This window comes from Manihot esculenta, chromosome 4, assembly GCF_001659605.2.
Source record: "Manihot esculenta cultivar AM560-2 chromosome 4, M.esculenta_v8, whole genome shotgun sequence".
NCBI classification, from domain to species: Eukaryota; Viridiplantae; Streptophyta; class Magnoliopsida; order Malpighiales; family Euphorbiaceae; genus Manihot; species Manihot esculenta.
In genome coordinates, this window is record NC_035164.2 from 3478365 (window position 1) to 3501015 (window position 22651).

General features: G+C 32.9%; 1 protein-coding gene across 2 annotated transcripts; it reads right to left on the bottom strand.

Annotated features, from left to right (window-relative positions):
- Positions 1-1249: 1249 nt before the first annotated feature.
- Positions 1250-22064, bottom strand: LOC110613433 (E3 UFM1-protein ligase 1 homolog). Of its 2 annotated transcripts, none has more exons than XM_021754551.2 (20): positions 21696-22064; positions 21020-21331; positions 20676-20942; positions 20117-20164; positions 19883-19948; positions 19637-19740; positions 12217-12310; positions 12075-12131; positions 11183-11582; positions 10929-11083; positions 10725-10790; positions 10550-10618; positions 10350-10442; positions 10182-10247; positions 8179-8225; positions 7967-8030; positions 7571-7648; positions 7405-7467; positions 2057-2149; positions 1250-1783 (listed from the first exon to the last, which is right to left on the bottom strand). In XM_021754551.2, the coding sequence occupies exons 1-20, from the start codon at positions 21867-21869 to the stop codon at positions 1682-1684; spliced, it is 2418 nt and encodes an 805-aa protein (XP_021610243.1). In that variant the 5' UTR covers positions 21870-22064; the 3' UTR covers positions 1250-1681. The 2 variants fall into 2 exon arrangements, with proteins under 2 accessions (XP_021610243.1, XP_021610242.1); XM_021754550.2 differs by having other exon boundaries at positions 1250-1786.
- Between the last annotated feature and the right edge of the window lie 587 nt (positions 22065-22651).

Consider the following 22651-nt stretch of genomic DNA (forward strand, 5'->3'; position numbering starts at 1 on the left):
TTATCCTCTTTTTGAAGTTCTTAATTCTTCTGTTTTTGGTATAATTTATGTAGCATCGAGTACGATGATGTTAATATAGTTTACCTGTTATTATTCTGTTGCGGTGCTATTCAGAAAAAATTATTACAATAAGGATTTACAGAAAAAATAAGTCATAAACAATTCACTTAAAAATTAATAAAATTGAATTGAATTGATTAATGGGTAATGTTATATTATTTTTCATAATATAAAGAAATTAAATTGTAATCAAGGTAGAAATAATTTAATCATTAAATTTTAAAATAATAAAAGAATATTACTTTTAGTTAATAATAATATTATTAATTTTATATAATTTTATTATATTAATTTGTATAAAGATATATTTATATATTTAAAACATCAATTTTGTTAATCCAATATATTTTCTACAAAATGATTACTTAAAAAAAATATTTTACACAAATTTATTATAAAAAAATATAATTTTCATAGATTTAATTATAAAAAAATAAAATTTCTAAAATACAAAAAATATTTTTTATTTTTATTTTTTAATTTTCTCAATGTTTCTAATATCATATTTTCATGAAGCAAAGGAGTCTTAATTATGTAATTATAATGATTAAACTATTCCTTCATCAAAATATAATATCATAGAAAAAGTTAATAAATAAAATACTTTATGGAAAGTATTGAATTTATTGTTAAGAAAGAAGTTTTTTTTTTTTTTTTAACTTTATTATCTTTTTCGTATCATTAGTAAGTTTTTTTTTTAAATAAAAGTCGAAGAAAATATATAAGAAAAAAAGAGAAGAAAATATAAAAATTTATAAGTTTTAGAATTGACATGTTAAAAATTTTAAAAGTGAATTTTTTAAATTAAAAAATAAATTTTTGGAATAAGAAATGAATTAAATTGAAATTTTAATTTTGTGAAGACTTTAATTTCAAACAAGGAATACATCAAGCCAGCTTTTATGCACAAAGATTACATCATTCAAGACTCGCACGTTCAGAATAAATGCAACAAATTACAAGGACATCAAAGCTTTGTGCCCAGAATTCTTGCATAGGCCACCAATAAATTTGTCAGGATTTTGAGTTTAATCTTACAACTGCTTTCTTTTAACACATCCTTTTGCATTTGATTCAAAATATTGCAATACTCATGCCTAATCCAGGCAAAAGAAAAAAGCCACAACATCAAGCTACCAACTAGACAATAGAAAAAAAAAAAAATCCTGCTTATTTGGGAGACTCCATATGCTTATTAGGAAAAGGCAACAGTGCATATATGTAAGCTTCCTAAATCAACTACAATCATTTCAATTTGTAATTAGTGCCCTCAGGCATGTCATGAAATCCCTGATAAATTTTCTATATGAAGACTAACAGTATTATGCCTTACCAACAACAGTTTTTCACTTCTTACACCTAATATGTGATTGCATCCACATAAAATCCCTTAATTTTGAACTGACCGATTATCAAGTATGGACGCAGATGATTTGCTAGCACTTGTACTCAGCAGATTGCAGGACGACATCCATCTCAGCTCATATACAGAAAGGTCACCAACCAACTGGCAATCTATCTAAGAAATTGTATACTTTATGCAGAAAACGAGTCATTGCCTGTCGATGCAAATTTTTACCTGAGCTGACATTCACCTCGGGAAATTTGAAATCATGATATCTCAAGATTGGGAAGCATTCAAAACAAGTCCTTTCAATGCAGGCATTAGATTCTCCAGGAACTCTCTTTTACTCAAAATTCTATCAGATGTGCAGTCTTCTTCCTGCTAAAAATAGAAAAATTAACACCACAAATTATTTTTAACAAAAAGAAATGAAAAGAAAAAACTGTTTCGTAAGAAAGATTTATCAAATATAATTACAACTGCATGTGAGTAGTTCAAAACGCATGAGAGTCTTTTTTTCTAAACACTAATTTTACCAAATTGTCCATTAAGGTGTTCATAAATGAAACAAAAATCAACATTAGATTATGAATGTAATAGAGACAGAACTAAAAAACAAAGGTAAAAAAATTAAAATGTATGTATACTCACATCACCAGTTGCAGCAGAAACAAGAGATAAAAGTGTCACTGTTGCAGTTTGGTAATCTGTCAAGATCTTGTATGCTGAATCATCTAGTTTGTCCTGAAAAATATTACATGCATGTAGAAAACATTTAGATTATGTTTGGTATCACATGATGCAATGCAATTAATCATGTAATATAATATAATGCAATTGTCATTACATCACTACGTTTGGTTGTAAAATAAAATATAACTAATCTAATACAATTAAAGTTTTATTTTAGAACTAAATTTATTTATAGTAGTAATGATTAATGGTAATTATTGTGATGATTAGTGATAGCAGTAGCTAATGCCGGCAGCCGCAGTGCTAGTGGCAGAGGTAGGGCAGGGGAGGGTGGTGTACATCCATTTGTACATGTGAAGAACAGTACATTATTCAAAGTGTAATTGAATTACATTACATAATTATCAATATATTAAATACACTTCTTTTTTTTTTTGTATTACCAGACAACATAAGAATTCATCTCTCCTTAAACGTAAAGGTTAGTTTATATCAATTGGTTTGAGAAACATGTCCCTTTTCCCATCAATACACAGGACTTTAGCTACTTTAAACTCCCATTATCAGCATCGTTGCCCAAGCTACTTTAGACTCCCATCATCATTAACTAGCTGTCTCTTCAATGATAGCAAAGTAATTCATACATAGATTCAGAGCATAAATTTTGAGGGAGATTTATGATTTAGTCTTTAGAAATTGCCATTTTTCAAAAATTTATTGAAACATCCTTCATTTTTGCCTTGGTTAAAAAAAGACTAAATTGCTCTTATTAGTTAATTCTATCGTCTTCCTCAAGCTCACAAACCTCTCTTGATTCCACAACCTTTTTCTTACTAGTAGCGGCACAACTCCCACCATCCTCACCTCCAATGGTGGCAACATAACCCCCTCGACTTCTAAAGTTCACACGATAGTGCTTGCTAGCACCTGGACCGAGGATGCCATTGCACAAGTACATGGACCGCCATATCAAACCCCTCATGAAGTGCAAGCATTGCTAGAGGCCGAGTTCAATATTCTATGTGTCCAAGCCAGGGTGCTTCTCGTCAAGGAGTGGACATGCAGTTGGTGAAATGTTGTCACCATTTGAGGTGATATTCATAGGCAATTCTACGATCTCACCACTCGTTTTATAGATGGAAAAAAAGTATCAACCATCAACCCTACTTTGTATTATGTTGAAAATTGCATTTAGTTATACAATTCTCGTCTTGTTCGATGATGAGATTGTAATTGACGAGGGAGGTGGAGGGGGCCTAGAGTAGATTGATGAACCTGGGTGGAGATGAGTCTAGAAACATAGGTGTTAATTCACTTTTGCAAATAGCTCATTATTCACTAATTCATCAATATTCAACTTTAAGAGTTGCATTTTTCATTCACTTGTTAATCTAACTTTGGATTGTGTTGTGACTTGTGAGTAAATAAGTTTGTGATTTGGTTGATTTGATCATGCATTATGTCATGAGTAAATAAGTTTGTTTAGGTGTATGTTCATGGATATGGGTGATTTATCCTGGGCATTGCAAATTGGAAGATTTGTGTGGAAGGTGTTTTGTTCATGGATTGTGTCAATTGTGCCAATGGTGTGATTTGATTTTCAATTTGTGATTTAACCCTGGGGCTGTAAATGAACCATGATATTCGTGAGCAATTCGAGATTCGGCTCAATAAAAACTTAATCATATTCGGCTTGTTTTCTAAGCGAGTCGAGATTGAATTCAGTAATATTCGACTTAATTCAATAATAGGCTCATTCATAAGCTCGTAAACAGATTCAATAATAGGCTCGTTTATAAACTCTTTAAATTCGCTCATGAGTTAGATTAGCTTTGTATTTTATAAATTTAAAATTATAATTATTTATAATTATAATTTTTCTAAAGATAATACTATTTAAAATTGTAGTATAATCATTAGAAAATACAATTGTTTATAATTTAATCTAAATTTATAATAAAAAGTTGAATTAATGTTATGACTATACAGGAAATAAATTTAGTATTATGTTCTTAATATAAAATAATAAATATTAGATAGAATGTAAATATTAAGTAATGTTCTAAATATTTTTTTGATAGAAAAAGTTATAAATACTCTTTTAATCATGGTATAAGTAATATTATCTTAAATATTCACTCAAATTTTAATATACATATTTGTATTATTTTGCTTCCTTTTCTATTTTTTTCAACTTTAAAAGATTAAGTGATACTAACTATATAACTATATATATTATTAGTCTATATATTTCTTTCCCTTTAATTGAGTAACTATAATATTAATCTTTATAGTTCTCTCTCACTATATATCACTTTAAGTACACACTCATTTTTCCCTTTAAAAAAATCTTTCTTAAATCTTTATTTCTTACTCCACTATCGTTATTGTCATTGCTTCCATTTATAAATATGCTTATGCATATACTCTGATAATTAAAGTGTTCTAAACTTTAAATATAAATCAATAATAAAATCAATGAAGTGTATATATGTAATTATGTAATTAAGTTGATTGTACTTATATTAGTATCTTTATTCCATATATAATATTTTGTAGTTATATTATCGTTATTTAGTTGTCTTGTGTTATTTGATGAAATTATTTATTTTATATTGTTGTAATTGGTATTTTTTTAATCTTCTTGTAATAGAATGTAAACTCTTTTTATTTTTCATGTTATTGGTATTATTAATAATAATAACTCATAAGAAATATATTACAAAAATGATTTGATTTAATTTACAAATCGAGCTCAGACTCGAGGTCGAGCTTTATAGCTTGAACTCGAGCTTTGAATTATTGAGCTCGAACTCGAGCTTTGCATTATCGAGCTCGAATTCAAGTTTTTTAAGGAACTCATTTTTTAGCCTAAATGAGCTTTAAATGAACCGAGCTTGAATTCAATAAAATTAATTGAATCGAGTTTGAGCTCCAATATTAGAGCTTGAACCAAGCTCGAGCTCAAGCTTGCATAAAATTTTATGAGTCAAGCTTGAATTTTTTAAAGCTCACTCGGCTTGGCTTGGTTCGGTTCATTACACCCCCATTTATCCATTATTGAGGGAGAGTGAGGAATTTAAACTCCAACAAGTTTGTGAATTCTGTATTGCCTATGGTGATGAGCTGAAAAACATGGTGAGACAAACAATGGCATTTTTACCATTATTTCTAGCTTCAAAAACTGAAAAACAAAGAGTAGATAGAAGGATAATAAAATAGGGCTGGAAAAACAAGCTCTGGCTGTGTAAAGGGCAATTTCGAGTTTTAAAAGTTTTCTATCATTTGACCTATAATAGAAAATCAGCTTGGAAATGAATGGGAGGACTAGATTGTTAACTAAGGGAAAAATCAGGGACATTTTAGTGAGTTTTTGAAAATCAGGGATGACTTATAAATAATGGAAAAATCCATAGAGTAAATCATAATTCTCCCGAATTTTGGATATTAATGACCCTAAAATATCTTGAATGCTCCACTATGAATTTTCCCACAAACTAACTTCTATAGGTTCTCTTAAAATAAACACCACAATTATGGGGGTCGCTTCAATGTAAACCCCATAGGATCTTTTACTTGCTACACAAACATATGAATGCGATTTTAGGAATTTGTTTTCAACATACAAGGCAAAGATACAATGAATAGCAATAAATGGTTCCAAAATAGATATTTTTCTTATTGCGTTAAACTCCCAAAAAACAGGGTACCAAAAAAGCATGGTACCTAGACCCATGGAGCATGTTATCAACCAATTAATCATGCCGGTTCCCTACAAAATTCACCATTAGTTCAATTACATCATCTTCTTTTTTGCAAAGTGCAACCAAAGAGACAATTACCCACTTACCTTGCAAACTAAGACTTTAATTTAAAAGATATAAAAAAAACAAGATGATAAAACCTAGGTCTCTCACCTTTCATGTTTCTTACATGAGTTTCAGTTCAGGTATATGCTTTTTGATGTTGAACTTATAATCTGTGCAATTACACTTGGTGGCACATTTTTGTGATTAATTTCTTTTAAGTTTTATCAATAAACTTCTCTCTGTTCTATCACAGAAAAGAAGATGAAAAAAATAAGCAAAAATAGATCCTTGAGCCACTTCTATCACGAGTTTTTACATGAAAATTAACTCCTCAGAATGGAAAATTTCGATATGTTTACATGGTAAGCATAAGCACAAAATAAATATTTGGGTTCAAATTGAAACTGGCCTCAGAATTTCATGTAATTAACCCATCTAGGATATTTTCAACATTCTGCAATATTTCTTTGTTAATCATTTTTTAATTCTTGGAATTCATAACATTGATAAGATCAGATAAAGACGCTTCTTAAAAACGCTTCCAAGGTGCACTTGGGGATGTTTTAGCATAGAAATTTAAAAACATCTTAAAAGCAGTTTCTAGCTGTTCTTTCTACAGTTTTCAAAACAGGATAGGACTGGTCAGCCAAACAGAGAACCAGACCAATGAACAGTTTCTTTTTCTTCCTGTTACCATTTATTTTATTTTCCCTTTTTTCGGCTTAAAACCATTGATATTTTAGAAAAAGTTTGTACTACATTTGATTTGACCTACTTGTTTCAAAATCAAACCAGCTGAATGAGCAGGATGGAGTCAACTAACCAGTTCACCAAGCAATTGGTCTGGATTTAAGCACATTGACTATTTTGGAAAGAAACTCAGAAATCCTCATGAAGCACAATGCAAATTGGCCCAATGTTCCCATGCCAATTTTGAACAATATCAGATCAAGAGCAGCATTCAAAACAGTTTTTGTGACCAAAAAAATGGAACCGATCTACGAAGGAATGCCAAACTATCGATAGCTAATTACAGTCTGTTGGACATTATTGTTAAAATTCCTATTGGTAAAACATTGTCTTAAATATATTGTTATAAAGTTAAAGAAAAATAAAAATTTAAATTTTCAAATATTTTTTAACCATAAGAAGGATAAAGGAACAACATAATTTTTTCCAGATTGCTTTTTTCAACATCTAAAAGGGTGAATTTTTCTGAAAAGGGCTATTGAACCCTGAAACTCATGCTGAACAGGGCACTATAAAAGTCTTTCCTTTACAGGGAATTGAGAACTGAAAACAGTTTATTCTATCTCATCTTGTTTGTACCCTTGGTTCCCCACACTCAAATTTTGATGTCTGACGTCTATATATTTGCATTCAACTTATAGCAGGCATAATATCAATGAGGTCTTAGAAAATCATTTCAAGAAAATCTCATACAGCGTTAGCAAAAGCATGATGTTTTGAAAACCTTAAATAGTGAGTTTTCTATACCTTCAGTCGAGACACAGCATTAGAAATGGCCCTTCCTGGGGCTTGAAGGGCTTTACTGTGAATCTACAAACAAGAAAATCCTCATTTAGAAACTATAAAAACAATGTAAATCAATGTGCGAGAGTCAAATGGAAGTTGGTGCACAAGCAAGAATTCAAACAAGAACCTGAATATAGAGTAGGGAAACAACTTTGGGCAGAAGAGTTATTGGATCAGTTTCAGCAGAAACTTGAGCTGACAAATCCTGACAGTGAAAAAAGGCACCGATATGAGGAGTTTCACTTAACATATTCTTCACACTAGTTTATAGGAATACTCAGAAAACAAAACTATGAAGATTATTAGTGACAAAAAATTGATTTAGAGGTTTGTCAGCTCAAAAACAATGAAACTAACAATGGAATGATGTTATCCATGAAACTAACGATGGACTGATGTTTTCATCTGTATATACAATCAACCATCAAGCTCAACAAACATCTACATTGATACAAAGGAGTGAAGATTATAACTATTATGAATCTTCTGTAAAACCCTTTTCTACATAACAGCTTGGGCATACCTTGCGATATGAATGCAGAAGACTTCTTTCCAATTTTTTGTCAAGCTTCTTCAATAGTAGGCCACTGGAAAAAGAGAATAAAAATGTAAAGTTTACCACTACATTGGCAAACTCACATACATACATGCACACACAGAAAAAACAATTTAATGGGAACCATGAACTGAAACTAATGAAGGCATCAAAAAAAGAAGGGAAAAAAAAAAGAATACCTTTCCTCTGCCATTTCTCTCAGTGAAGTCATGAAAACTTCCACCCGCTGCAACATAGAACAATCATATTTGAAAGATTTCACAGAAGTGACATGTAATATCAAATATTTGTGAACTAGTTGTATTTATGGGCACAGCACGTATGCTAGGTAGCTTAGCTGACAAAATCTCATGGTACTGTGTTCAACTTCAACAACCTAAGATCAAATCTTGAAAGGACCTAGAATAAGAGGGTTTAGGAAAAGCGGAGGGCTGCCACTGATTTGTAGCCTAGCCATTGGAGGAAAACTGAGAGAGAGGCGCTGCAGGAGGTGAGGGGGTCTAAAACCATGACAAAACTATTTTCTAATAGGAAAAGAAATCAAAATCAGTGGGTTGGAAAAATGGAAAGTTTTGGGAGAGAGTACATTATATTATCTCTAATTAGTGATTTTCTAATGATCATTGCATTCCCACGCTGGACCCTCTACTATTTTATATTTTCTAGAGCCTATCTAAAGACTAAACAATAAACAATTGCATATTGTAAAGTTTTTCCAATGGTCAGCATGCAAGAATGAGGATGTTAAATTTAGAATAATAAAAGAGATAGAAGAGGATAACACAAGAAGATTTACATGGTTCGGCCATGAGAGCCTACATCCAAGGACACAAAAACCTCAAAGGGCTACATTTTTATTGAATTGGCTTGTCTCACTGATACAAAGAGTTCCCTATTTATAATGGAAGATCCAAAACATATATGTGTGATATCATAAACGAAGGATTCTCCAACTATAATAGGAATATATCAAAACCCATGATCATAGAAATATATAGACATAATTATTCTATTTATTTAGGAATGGAATTTCATCAATTCTAACACTCCCCTTGATGAGATTCTATGTAAAAGCCAAAAACTTCCTCGTAATAGCTTCCATCCAGCAACTCATGAGCACATTCAAAACTACTTAGCACAAAAGCACTCACACAAAATATCAAAATTCAAAACAATCCTTAGACTTGCACTTCCCTCTCCAAAGGCAATATCGGTAAGAAAACATAAACACAAAATTCCTCACCAAAAATAATACCAGTGAGAAAATATCAACACAAAACTTCTCTCCAAAGTAATACCAGCGAGAAAACATCAATACAAAACAACTCATAGGATTGAACAACCACACCAATCGAACGCAAAAGTAGGTATGAACAGTGTCCATAATAAGTACTAATGAATAGTGTCCATGAACACTACCCAAACAAAATACGTAAAAAAAAAATTGAAAACTCATATACTATGTTAAATTTAGAATAATAAAAGAGAGAAGACAATAACACAAGAAGATTTACAGAGCCTACATCTACAAACACAAGATCTCAAAGGGCTACATTTTTATTAAATTGGATATCTCACTAATACAAAGGGTTCTCTATTTATAATGGAAGATTCAAGACATATATGGTACCATAAATGAAGGATTATCCAACTGTAATAGGAATATATCAAAACCCATGATCATAGGAATATATAGACATAATTATTCTACCTATTTAGAAATACAAATCCTATATTAAATAGATTCAACTTTCCGTAACAGAGGGCAGCTGGAAAACCACAAATATAATGCTGAATGTCATACCAGGTTTTTCTTTTAAACTTTAAAAAAGGGGAAGTACTAATGAAAACACAATAAATAGCAAATATCATGTAACAGAAGTGAAACTTAATAAACAAATATTACAAGTTCATAACTGAATATAAAATTGCAATCTGAATCATGTTCAAACAGGAAAAACAGTGTTTTGATATACAAACTGTTTCTCCTTTCTCACTCGTCCATCCCACTATACCACCACACCTCTCTCTCCACACTCTACCTCACTTTCAATGGAGAGGAAAAAGAAAGAAGAATAGAAGTTAGGTATAGGATTAGCAAAGTGTCAAGTGACAATTACTTCAAAGAGCTCATCTAAGAATGGGAAAAAAAAATTCTCATTGCGCACAATCAGTCACTGACCTTTCCTTCCAAAGCTTCCCCAACTGCAAGAGCTTTCTTTGCAAGGGAACCTGGAAAATTTTTGGCCTTCACAAGAAACGGAGATATATCAAAAGCATAAGTCAGTTTCAAGTGTTCTTTAAACTTCTGATATATCTCACAAAAAATAGGGTGGTAAATATTTCATACAAGAGCAGTTCTTTCTGCAGAATTAAGTGTGATGGGTTCTGAACTCTGAGACTCTTCAACTTCAGTTCCATTCTTCAATTTGTTGTGCATGTCCTACATTTAAGAAAATTCCAAGCATCAGAGAATCCTTAAAGGAAACATCTTAATGTACTAAACCAAATAAAAATGGTGAGCCAAGTTGGATGACGTATAAGCCCTACCAAATTATGAAAGAGCATATCCGCTATAGAGGCAGCTATTGTTCTCAATAAATGCCTGTGCAAAATAACCTGCAAAACATAGATAAAATTGATATATCACATTGTATCCTAAAACAACCTCTTGGAGTATTAACACATGCAGCAAAAGTTATTTGCAGTAAACATCAGAACTTACTGAAGTTGATTGGTCATCTTCAAACAAATCAAGTGCTTTTTCATACAGCTGCATATTTAAGAAAGCCTGCAAACAGGGAACAAAATAATTTAGCATATAGAAGGCACCACAATGAGAAGTGCGAACTGCAGACAGCATGTGATATAAAACATTGGAAGGATGCCGAAACACTGAATGGAAATTAGCACTAGTAATTGTCCTAACCTCATCAAGTCTCTTTTGCAGATTATCAAGCAAGCGTTTCATTTTCTCAGTATTCTCAGTAAATAATGCCTTCCTTCTCTCCTTCAAATAATTAATAAGCATAGGCCTCATATAGTTAGATAAAGGTCTAAGTATCATCTCCAGATCTTCTATACCTGCCAGATTAGAGCATCGCACCAGTCAGAGCTGGAAAAAAATTGATGCCTAATTGGCAAAGTTGAAACAATAAAAGTTAGAACAATCAACATAAATACCTTGCTCTTCAAAGTCAGGAACAACAGAAAGGATCTTTTGCATTACCCACTCTTCTGAAGGAACATTAAGATTGTCCTCTTTGGCTGAATCCTTTTTAGCTCCTGCTTTTGCATCTGACACTTGATTAGAAGACACATTCTTGCCTTTCCTTTGGTTTCTCTTGGATTTTGTAGGAATGTAGTCATCATCATCAGGAATGCTTTCAGCTGTTTTTATTCCAGTTGATTTTCCCTTTTTCTTCTTTTTCTCATTACCACTGTTGCTTATCTCACTAGATTTGCTGAAATCATTTCTAACTTTAACTTCCTTAACCAAGTTTGAGTCATCACTCAGCACACCACCAGAAGACCCTGAGAGACTAAAGGCATCCATCTCTTTTTCCATGCAATCATAAATGGACTGGCCATGTTGGCAAAAAGATATAACTAAATGTCAACAATCTACTTCAATAACCACAAGATAGTGCCAAAAAGAAAAAAAGAAGAGGAAACTAAGAAAGGGAAATTCATCAGTATTTCCTTCTTTTAAAGGTCCACAACTTGGAAAAGTAGAAAGGGGTTAAGTTCAAGTGATTTACAGGCAAATTTATAAAAGAAACTTTCCAACACAAAACAAGAATCAATCCAACATATGAAAAGAGGGACACTGAAACCCTTGATACCCCTCTGCCTTGGTATTTTAAATCTCTTCAACCTCAATGTTCAAAACAGTGGCTGAAAAAGCCAGGTCAATCTAACTTAGGATGCAGGTAAGACAATAGGACTAAATTACTCAACTGGCAACTATAACCTACATGCACCACTTCACAAATATGAACAATGATGAATACAAATACATGAAATATATGCATAGCTCAAAGTTTCACTCCAATATCAATGGAAGGAGAAATACCTTGACAAAACCACAACTGAATACATATGACTCTCCAAGGATGAGTGCTTTATTACCCTGAGGGAAACAGAAAGCAACTAAACTGAATAAATATTTCACCTGATTTAGTACATCAACAACCATTGACAAAGAGAACTATCACCTTGAGAGCCGACTGAACAGAAGGACAAAGTGACAAAATCTTAGCTGCATCTTGGGATCCGAAGGATGCAGGTAATATAGAAAGAGAACCAATCCTGCATTTATCCATCCGATCATACCATGTAATAAATACTGTCTTAACATACAGCTCAAAGAAATTACATTCTTGAAGTTCTTAAATAAGCTCATTCAGTGATTACCAAAAAGGAATCTAACATGAACTGTATCATTAAATATTAAGACAGTTTAGAAAAAAAAGAGTTAAGTCAGATAGCAAAGATGACCATATGTTTTCTTTTTTTTTTCCTGTTCTTTTTTTTTCTTTTGATAAATAACAATGCGACCAACACCAGTTGTGTCGACATAAGGAAAATAAAATAGGCATGATAAAGAAACACCACAAGGAGAAGATATACAGCGTTACATATGTAGATAAACCAAGAGTACATGAAAAATAGAGAAAATTCTATCATCAAACAAGCAAATTGTTAACTATTTTAGAAATGAGAATGTTGACTTATTTGCTGATTTCTAATGATTTCATTTGACTACTGACTCTGGGCACAAATAGAATCCTTAATTATCTTTGTAATTATTTAATTATTTGTTTTCATTTTAGTTGTAATCCTTTGTGTATAAATAAGTATGTAAATCACCTATAAGAGAGAAATACAAATATATACTCAGAAATTCTCCAAATTTATCATGGTATTAGAGCTTTGATCTTGATTTGATACTCAATTTCTGCCAATTTTGGCAATTTCTCCTAAAAACCCTAACTCACCCATTTTGGTACTCTCCACCCTAGACCCTTCTTCCACCCTCACTGCCACCCTTAGAGCCATTGGAACCTCCTCGCCGGCCGATCTGTCCACTCCGGCAACTCAGATCCCGGCGCGTGGCGGCCCTTTCCAGTGTCGTTTCACTTTCTGATCGACAGTGTCCCCTCAGATTTCCGGCACCCTTCTGCAGTATTTGGCTTCATTTGGTGTGGGTAAGGTGTCTCCTTGGTGTTTATAGTAATTTCTTTTTTCATACCCTTTCTTTCCTATTTTCCATGGCAATAGAAAAGAAAGCCCATGTTCCAAGTAATGATAACCTTTCCTTGTAAGTTAGTCCCGTAAAACTAGATGGAAATAATTATCTTACTTGGTCAAAGTCTTATTTGTTGTTTATCAAGGCTAGAGGACTGCAAGGTTATATCACGGGTAAGAACAAGAAATCGGATGAGAGTGATCCGGAATTTCCTAAATGGGACTCAAATAATTGTCTTGTTATGACACAGTCGCTTAACTCTATGCAACCCCATATCTCTAAGTCTTATTTGTTGCTTGATACTGCTGTAAAGATATAGAAAGCATTGTCTTTGACTTATTCCAAGATTGGAATGATGCCCAAATTTATGATATTCGGAACAAGATCCATGGCACTAAGGAAAAAATGACTGCCTCTCAGTTTTATTCTGAGCTATGTAGCTTATGGCAGAAGTGTGACTACTATCAGCATTTTCAGGCAGACTATACAGGAGATGCAGTCAAATTGCGAAAAATGATTGAAAAGAAGCGAGTTTACGATTTTTTTGCAGGCTTGAACACTGAATATAATCCAATTTGGGTCTAAGTTTTGGGTAAATACCCTTTTCCTTCACTAGAAGAGGCACCTGTCCATGTTCAACAAGAGGAAAGTCGCCGCCATACTATACTCTATACTACAACAGTTGAAAAGGCTAGATTGGCTACTAATTTGAGCACACCGCAACCTCCTAATTCTAAGCAAGATCACTTACATTGTGACTATTGTAGGAAACCGAGACATACTAGGGAGACTTGCTAGAAGTTACATGATTGTTCCACTAAAGATCGTGGGGGGAAACAAAATACCTCCAAAACTCAAGCTAATTTATTAGAAACTGTGGAAGAGCCCTCTAAAGAGACAATTGCTATTGAGTTCCTTGGCTTTAATGCAAGTCAAAGTCTCAAGTGCTTCCTATCTCCTATTGACACTTCGTCCTTCTTTGATGCCACATCTAATTTTGTAAAGTCAAGTAATGCTTCCTCTCTTGATACTATCCTATAGACTATTGATTCTGATGTGAATAGACATATGACAGGCTCTTCTAAAGAATTTCTCAATTATTTTCCTTCTCTAACTAAAGAGAGTGTCAAAACTGCTAATGACTCTTTTACTCCTATATCCGAAACAAGTTCTGTTTCTGTTATCTGTGCACCCAATTTTAAATTATGATTTGTCTTTCATGTTTTTTATTTTCCTTTTAACCTTTTATCTGTCAGTGCTATCACCAATGATTTTAACTGTAAAGTTGAATTCTTTCCTGATTATTATGTCATCCAGGACCTTCACACAGGAAAGAGGATTGGCAATGATAGATTATATGATAGCTTATACATATTGGAAGGTGATCCAAGTTCTACAGTATCACATGACTGCTTTGGAGAAAATAAGGATGTCAATCAGGAACTATTTCAGTGGCACAGGCAATTAGTGCATCCATCCTTTTTGTCTTAGAAAAACTTTATCCTAATTTATTTGCTAGGACTCAGTTTGACTCTTTATTTTGTGATAATTGTGAGTACGGTATGCTAAGCACACTAGAACCTCCTATCCATTGAGTCATAATAAAAGACAAATTCCTTTTGTGGCTATTCGTTCTGATGTATGGCGCCTACTCAATTTGTTTCCTTATCTGGTAATCGATGGTTTCCCACTTTTATTAATTGTTACACTCGAATGACTTGGGTATATTTGATTAAAGCTAAAAGTAATGCATTTTCTTGTTTTCAATCTTTTCACAAGATGATTTATACTCAATTTGATAATAAGATGAAAATTTTGAGAATTGACAATGAAAGAGAATATATAGATAGCATGTTTTCTGCTTATTTGGAGTCCAATGGGATAGTATATCAGACAAGTTATCTCTATACTAGTGCACAAAATGGGTTGTTGCTGAAAGGCAAAACCAGCATTTATTTAAGGTAGCTCGATCTCTTTTGATCACCATGAACCTACCTAAAGCATATTGGGGAAATATAATCCTTGTATCTGTTTATCTTATCAATCAAATGCCCCTCAAGGCCTTCGACTTTATGAGTCTATTGGAGGTCCTACAAGGAAAGAATTCATAAATTGTTCCACCAAAATTATTTAAGTGTGTTTACTTTGTCTATACTAAGACAGCGGAAAAGTTGGACTCAAAGGCCCTTAAATGTGTGTTTGTTAGATATTCTCTGACATAAAATGATACAAGTGTTATCACCCTCCATCCAGAAAATATTTTGTCTGTATGGATGTTACCTTCAAAAAAATTGAACTCTATTTCAATACCACCAATTCACCTCTTTAGGGGAGGATAATGAGAAAGAAAAAGTGATATCTAATTCTGTGATTCTGAATGATCTGGTTCAAACTTCAAAGGGAGAGTTCTAGTAGTAAACAGGGGGAGATGTCGGATCAGAAGGAGAAAATTGAACGTTTGGATAAGATAGATTTGAGGAGGTATTCGATACGAGACAAGGTAGAAGAAGCCATTATGTAGCCTACTCAGGATCAAGAATCTTCATCCTTTTCTTCTGATGAGTTATCCTCAACTCTTGAATGCTCCAATGATTTAAATAAACCCATTGCACAAAGAAAAGATGTCAAATCTTGTACCAAACACCCTATTTCTAACTTTGTTTCTTATGAATGCTTGTCTTCCTCCTATAGAGCCTTTATCTTGTCTATTCCATAGGATTGTAAAGAAACTCTCAGAAATCCTAAATGGAAGGGAGCAATGATTAAAGAGATGAAAGCACCGATAAAAAATGTAACATGGGAGCTTGTCTCTCTCCCACCTAGGAAAAAACTAGTTGATTGAAAGTGAGTATTCACAGTGAAACACAAAGCTGATAGCACAATTGAATAGTTTAAGACCAAATTAGTTGCTTAAAGTTTCACCCAAACCTATGGAGTGCATTATCAAGAGACATTTGCCCCAGTTGTAAAAATAACTCAATCAGAGTCTTGTTATCTTGTGCAGCCAACTTGGACTGAGATTTACAATAATTTGATGTGAACAACGCATTCCTTTATGGAGATTTAGAGAAAGAGATGTTCATAGATATCTCTTTTGACTTTTCTGATAAGAAGGCATAAGGAAAAGTGTGCAAATTAAAAAAGATTTTGTATGGGCTAAAGCAATCTCCTAGAGCCTAGTTTGCTAAGTTTAGCAGAACCATGAGGTCTTTTAATTACCATCAGAGCAATATTGATCATACTCTATTTATTAAACATCATAAGAGTAAGATTATAGTCTTATAGTGTATGTTGATGATATAATGGTGACATGTGATGACAAAAAGAAAATGGCTCAACCAAAAAGGTTGTTGTCACAAGAATTTGAAATCAAAGATCTAAAGAAGCTTTAATATTTTCCAGGTATTGAGGTGACCAAATCCAAAAAAGAGATCTTTTATCTCTCAAAGAAAGTACATTTTGGATCTTTTAGAAAAAACTGGTATGTTGGGGTGTAAACCAGTAGAATCTCCCGTTACAAATAATTATAAGATGCAAGCACGAACTGATGAGTCGATGGATATTAGAAAATACTAGATATTGATAGGGAGGTTGATTTATCTCTCACACACTCGACCAAACATAGCCTATGTTATTAGCTTAATCAACCAATACATGCATGACCCTCGCGAGACTTATGTGAAGGTTGTCTTTCGCATCTTGAGATATCTAAAGTCTGTACCATGGAAAGAGCTTCTTTACTCCAAATGGTCATCTCCGATTTGAATTTTTAAAGATGCGCATTGGCAAGATCTCTCGATGATAAGAGATCAACCTCCGGCTATTGCACAATTGTGCGAGGGAACCTTCTCACTTGGAGAAGAAAAAAATAAAGTGTTATTGCTCGATCAAGCGTTGAAGTAAAATACAGAGCAATAGCCCAAAGAGTGTTTGAACTTTTGTGGTTGGAGAAGTTATTGGAGAAGCTGAGATTGCCCAAAAGGGACAAGCTAACTTTATATTGGGACAACAAAGCCGCTATTAATATAGCACAAAATCTAGTCCAACATGACTGAACGAAGCATATTGAGATTGATCAGTATTTCATTAAAGAATAATTAGCAAATGGTGTCTTGAGCTTAGTTCATGTGACTTCAAACGGACAACTTGCGGATGTGTTTACTAAAGAGCTTAACAATAGGACCTATTACAATATGATTTGCAAGTCGGGCATGTGCGACATTTATGGACCAATTTAAGGGGGAGTGTTGACTTATGTGTTGATTTCTAGTGACTGGATTTGCTACTGATTCTAGGCACAAATTAGAATTCTTAATTATCTTTGTAATTATTTGTTTATTTGTTTCCCTTTTAATTGTAATCCTTTGTGTATGTGCATAAATAGACATGTAAATCACATGTAAATCACTTGTAAAGATTAAGAGAAAAATACAAATACATACTCATAAATTCTCCAAATTCATCAGAGAAAAATAAAGAAATGAAACATTCAACTCAAATTATATTTTGTTCCTAAATTTCAACCCTCGAATGTGACAAATCAGGCAGTTATCAATGTGATGTATTTATGTCCCTGTTTAAGTACAAGTACAATGACCAGGATACCCTTAATGTATGAGGTAGATAAGAGGTATAACTTTATTATCTTTAGTCACCAAACTATTGTTCAAAAAACAAAAACGAAGAAAGAATAATTATGGCCATAATTGATAAAGGTTCAAGGCACACCAAGAAGCCTGAGTCCTAAAACGTAGATGCAAGGAGCAGGTATGCATGAGTGATACAGAGCCAAAAAAAAATTCTATAGAAGTTCAATATTATTCACTTTCATAACATATTTTAGAAATTCATACTCAACCTTTAGGGAAAAAAAATAAAGAAATTAATTCTATCCAAGCAAATTAAAGAATTTAATAGTTGTTACTTATATCGAGATTCAAATCGAGAATTGAAATCTTCATTTTGTGAATTGATAATCGAGAATAAATTGTAGGATTCAATAAAAATTCTCAAAATTAAATAAAAATGATATGAAGTCTAAAAAATAAGTTTAAAAAATCACAATAATATATTTTGATAAATATAGAATTATCACTAAACTAATAAGAAGGATACATCAATAATAGATAAACATATTCTTATTAGATTATGTGGCTTTACGTTATAAATTATGAACACTTAAACTTATCATAGTGCTCGATGAAACTCCCATCTAAACTTAATCAAATAATTAAACAATAAAAAAAGATAGCAGTTTCAATTAAGTCAAACCCTAGTAATATAAATGTCATAATATGACAATTGTACTTGACTAGAAAAAAGAAAAAGAAAGGAAGGAGAGGAAAAAGGATGGCTAGTTGCGAAAGAAAAAACTAAGAAAAGGTTTTACATGCATTTTTCACGGTGAAAATGAAATGAAATCTTAAATTTTGAAGCTACAAGGTTTAACAACCTTCTAGAAAAAAAATTGACCGAATCGTAAATTCTTATCAAATTGCAAGATTTAGTATTGAATCATAAGATTCGGTCACAATTCAAGTAAATTTAAGATCCAGCCTATATATTGAAATCACTAGGATGGAAATCAAATTAAATCGAGAATCATAAAATTTTAACAATTGCATAGCATAAATCTCAAGTAAACAAAACAATCACCAAGAAAAAAAAATTGCGCATAAAACAAATTAACCAACTTAAACAAATTGGACATGCTCTCAAAATTCGAAAAACAGAAGAAGAAAAAATAAAGAATAGATAATAGAGGGAGCTACAAGTGTGTTGAGTTTGAAGGTTTACGAAAAATAAAGGTCAAAAATTCAAAATAAATAAAGAAAGCAGAATGTAAAACAAAAGCAGCAGGAGCAAAGGTAAGAGGGAGAGCAACAAAGAAGATCCAAACAAGGAAGAGAGGAGAGAGATTTAAGGTGTGTGCACCATAGAAATGAAAAGATCAGCTGTAGGTAACCTAGGAGTGGTGTTCCAACAAGATCCCAACGGCAAAGATAGAAATTCCAGTAACTTTCCAGCTTGTCGATGCTGGATTCTCATAGATTAGGACATTTTGATTCTAGTGATGGTTGTATTTACATATGAGAAAGCTCGCAGGTGAAGGTTTATGAGAGCATTTTTTGGCTATGCATTGTGCCTCAACTAAGGAGTAAGGAGTGCATGCCAGCAGTAGGCGTGCACCTTAGTGACAGCACCCAGCTTTGAGATGCAGAAACATAGACCCTTGGGCCTAAGGTGTGCCTTTGACAGTTATGATTATAGCAATATTGCAAGCCACTAAATGCAAAATGCATCATACAAGCATTTATGATATCCAGGCAGTGATTTTGGGGGACAACAAAGAGGAAAGAAGGTGAAAAAATTATTCTTTCCCTTACCAGCTACCACGCTCAATGGCATCCTCAACAGCAGCATCCAACATCTCAATCAAGGATGGGTGAGCAAATGCAGTAATCATAGGTATACCTTCAGGATACCTGGACTAAATTGGAGTGCAGGACCAGAGTTTTAATCAGACAGCTGGAGCTCAAGTAAATGATCATGCTTCACATGAAACCAATGCCTAGTTGGGAAAAAAATCCAAAATTCAGAAATGCAAAACCAAAATGAAATAAATACAATACCTGCAAGAACTGGACAGGTTGGGAAATTCCAAGTTTGTTCAGAGTATCATAGCTGATAAAGGAATTCTGCAGTGAAGTCGAAATAATAAACAATCAAGTGCTATTGATATGTTTCTTTCTAGCATAATAGCATAAATAGAAGGATAAGGATATGATAGAATACAGTGCCTGTAGTCCTTGTTGAAATAGTAATTGTGCGACAAAAAAAAGTGTTACAAGAACTGGACCTCAAACCTGTGAAAAGAGAGAATCTATACACTCCTTTTGAGCAGTTGCAAAGACCTGTTGCACATGTACTCAAAATTAATAGTAAAACCTTGCTATTTAAGGCAATAGCCGCAATACAATAAGCACATGAAAGTTGAAGCATTCAACATGTTTCCCACTTTGTAAGTAGTATTTTCATGCAGATCACAAGTTCCATGAATGATATCTAGTGAATGAGGCATGCAACCATCAAAGGGATGGTGAAATCTCTGAAAATGGTTTTCACATTCCTTTATCTTAAACAAAACAATTCTAGATGAACTCTAACTACACGTGTACCTCTCTAGCAAACAATAATAATAACAATCAGAATAACACATCATTCTGTTAAAATTAATAGGAACATTTTGCTGAAAAATCATTAACAAGACAAAAAATTTTAATCTAAATATGGAAACCCAAATAAGGCATACCCCAGCAAGCATTCACTGCAATTGACATCAAGGACTATCAAACCTTTCCTTCCAATAAGATATATCTCAGCACATAAAAAATATGAAAGAATGTAAAAGATTACATATCATACAGTTGGGGTCCAATGAACTCCTGCACGGAGGGATCCAATAACCTTGCTTTCCTTCACCAATCCATTAAAAATGGACTGAAAAAATGAACTTTCAACAGTGACACCACTGGCTCCATCCATTTCATGCAACAACTGCTGCAGAGTTCCCCATAACACTGACAAATTTGTAGGAACTGTGATACCCCTCGCAGCACCACGAACCATGGCAGTAACACGAGCAACATAAGCTGGTGTATACAACTGGCCACCTTCAAGCCTACCTTTTACCTAATTTCCAAAATAAAAATGATACCATAATCTATTTTTATGGTGAAAAAACAAATTCAACAGAGGAGGCAATTTACCAAAGTTCCAAGGCGGGCTTCCAGCATAGAAGCCACGAATTCTGATCCAACATTCAACTGTGTAGCAAGTTCTGCCAAAGCAATTTGACTACACTCTTGAAGCCTCTCGTTGATTTCTTCTGCAACATTATCCCAATAAGACTCTGATATAATTTCTCCTTGAATCAACATAAGACCAGGATTTTCCGAAACTACTTGTTGAGCTTGCTTCTCAACATGATATAAATCAACACCGGTAACATCTGCAAGATCTATCACTGAGACACGCCCTAATTTATTGATCTCCACCGCCATTTCATGCCTCAGATGCTCCTAAAGTGCCATAGATCATCACATTCATCTCAGATGCCATAGCGAACAAATATCACATAAATTATTACTACTTACAAAGGAACCGTTTCAATAGGGTAAAAAAAAAGGGAAAAATGAAAATTTATAGCACGAGAATGAAAATTCAATTGTGAGTACCCTGTTCGGTTACCAAGAAAAAAAGGGTGTAAATAAAATATGTAAACGGCTTAACTTACATTGCTTACTACATTTGAAATCCCACTGAGCTAAATCCTATCCTATAGAGTTGAGTTGAGTTGAGCTTGAGAATCTAAAGTAACAAAGAAATTGACAAGTGTCGCTGATTGTGTAGAGAGATAAAAAGAGAGAGCGAGAGAAGGGATACCGGAGTGATATATTCTTTGCCGGAGACGGTGTGAAGAAGGTCGAAATCGATTATGTGAAGCTCCTGGAGCTTTTGAACCAATTCGACGACGTTTCGATCAGATAATCGGATGCTTGATTTCGCCTGCTGCGCGAACTCGAATTGCCTCTGCAATTCCAGCAATTCAGCGTCCATATTTGGTGCCCCTCTTTTCTTCAATCTTCGTTTGATCAAAGACGCAGAGATTTTCTACGTCGTTTACAGTTTCCCGATGGAATTTTGACACCCAAATTGATCAAGTGACACTGAGCTCGGAGTCGGAGCAGCTCTTCACCGAAAGCACCACATAGGGGCCAAAATCATCGTTTCGGAAATATGCTAATGGCCCAATTTCACAAGATTTCTAACCCAAAATAGTTATCCGGGACAAAATTGGAATTGGATCCAATTTGAAATTTAAAAAAAAAAAATACAATTTTCTCAAAAAAAAACATTATGTTTTATAAACATATAAATAACGTTATTTATTTTTATAATTACAAAAAATTTAAATGGAGAAATTAAAAGTTTTAAAAAATAAATAAATAATTTTCATTCATAGATGAGCATATACATTTAAAAAAGTAAAAGACCTACTTAGTCACTTCAAGAATCATCAAAAGTTTAAATAAATTTTAAATTTATTAAATAGGATAATTTAGCATTAAAATAAAAGAAATTGAGATAGGAAATAAATTTGAAACTGCCTATAAGATATATGGATGAATTTGAAAAAAAAAATTTAAAAAGAAATCAAAACGATTAAATGATTTTTTTTTTTTAATTTATTCAGTTTGATTTGAAAAAAAAAATTTAAAAAGAAATCAAAACGATTAAATGATATTTTTTTTTTAATTTATTCAGTTTGATCAAAAAGGATGACGAGAATGTTTAACACATTTGACCATTAGGAGGTGTTAATTTTGAAGAAAAGAATC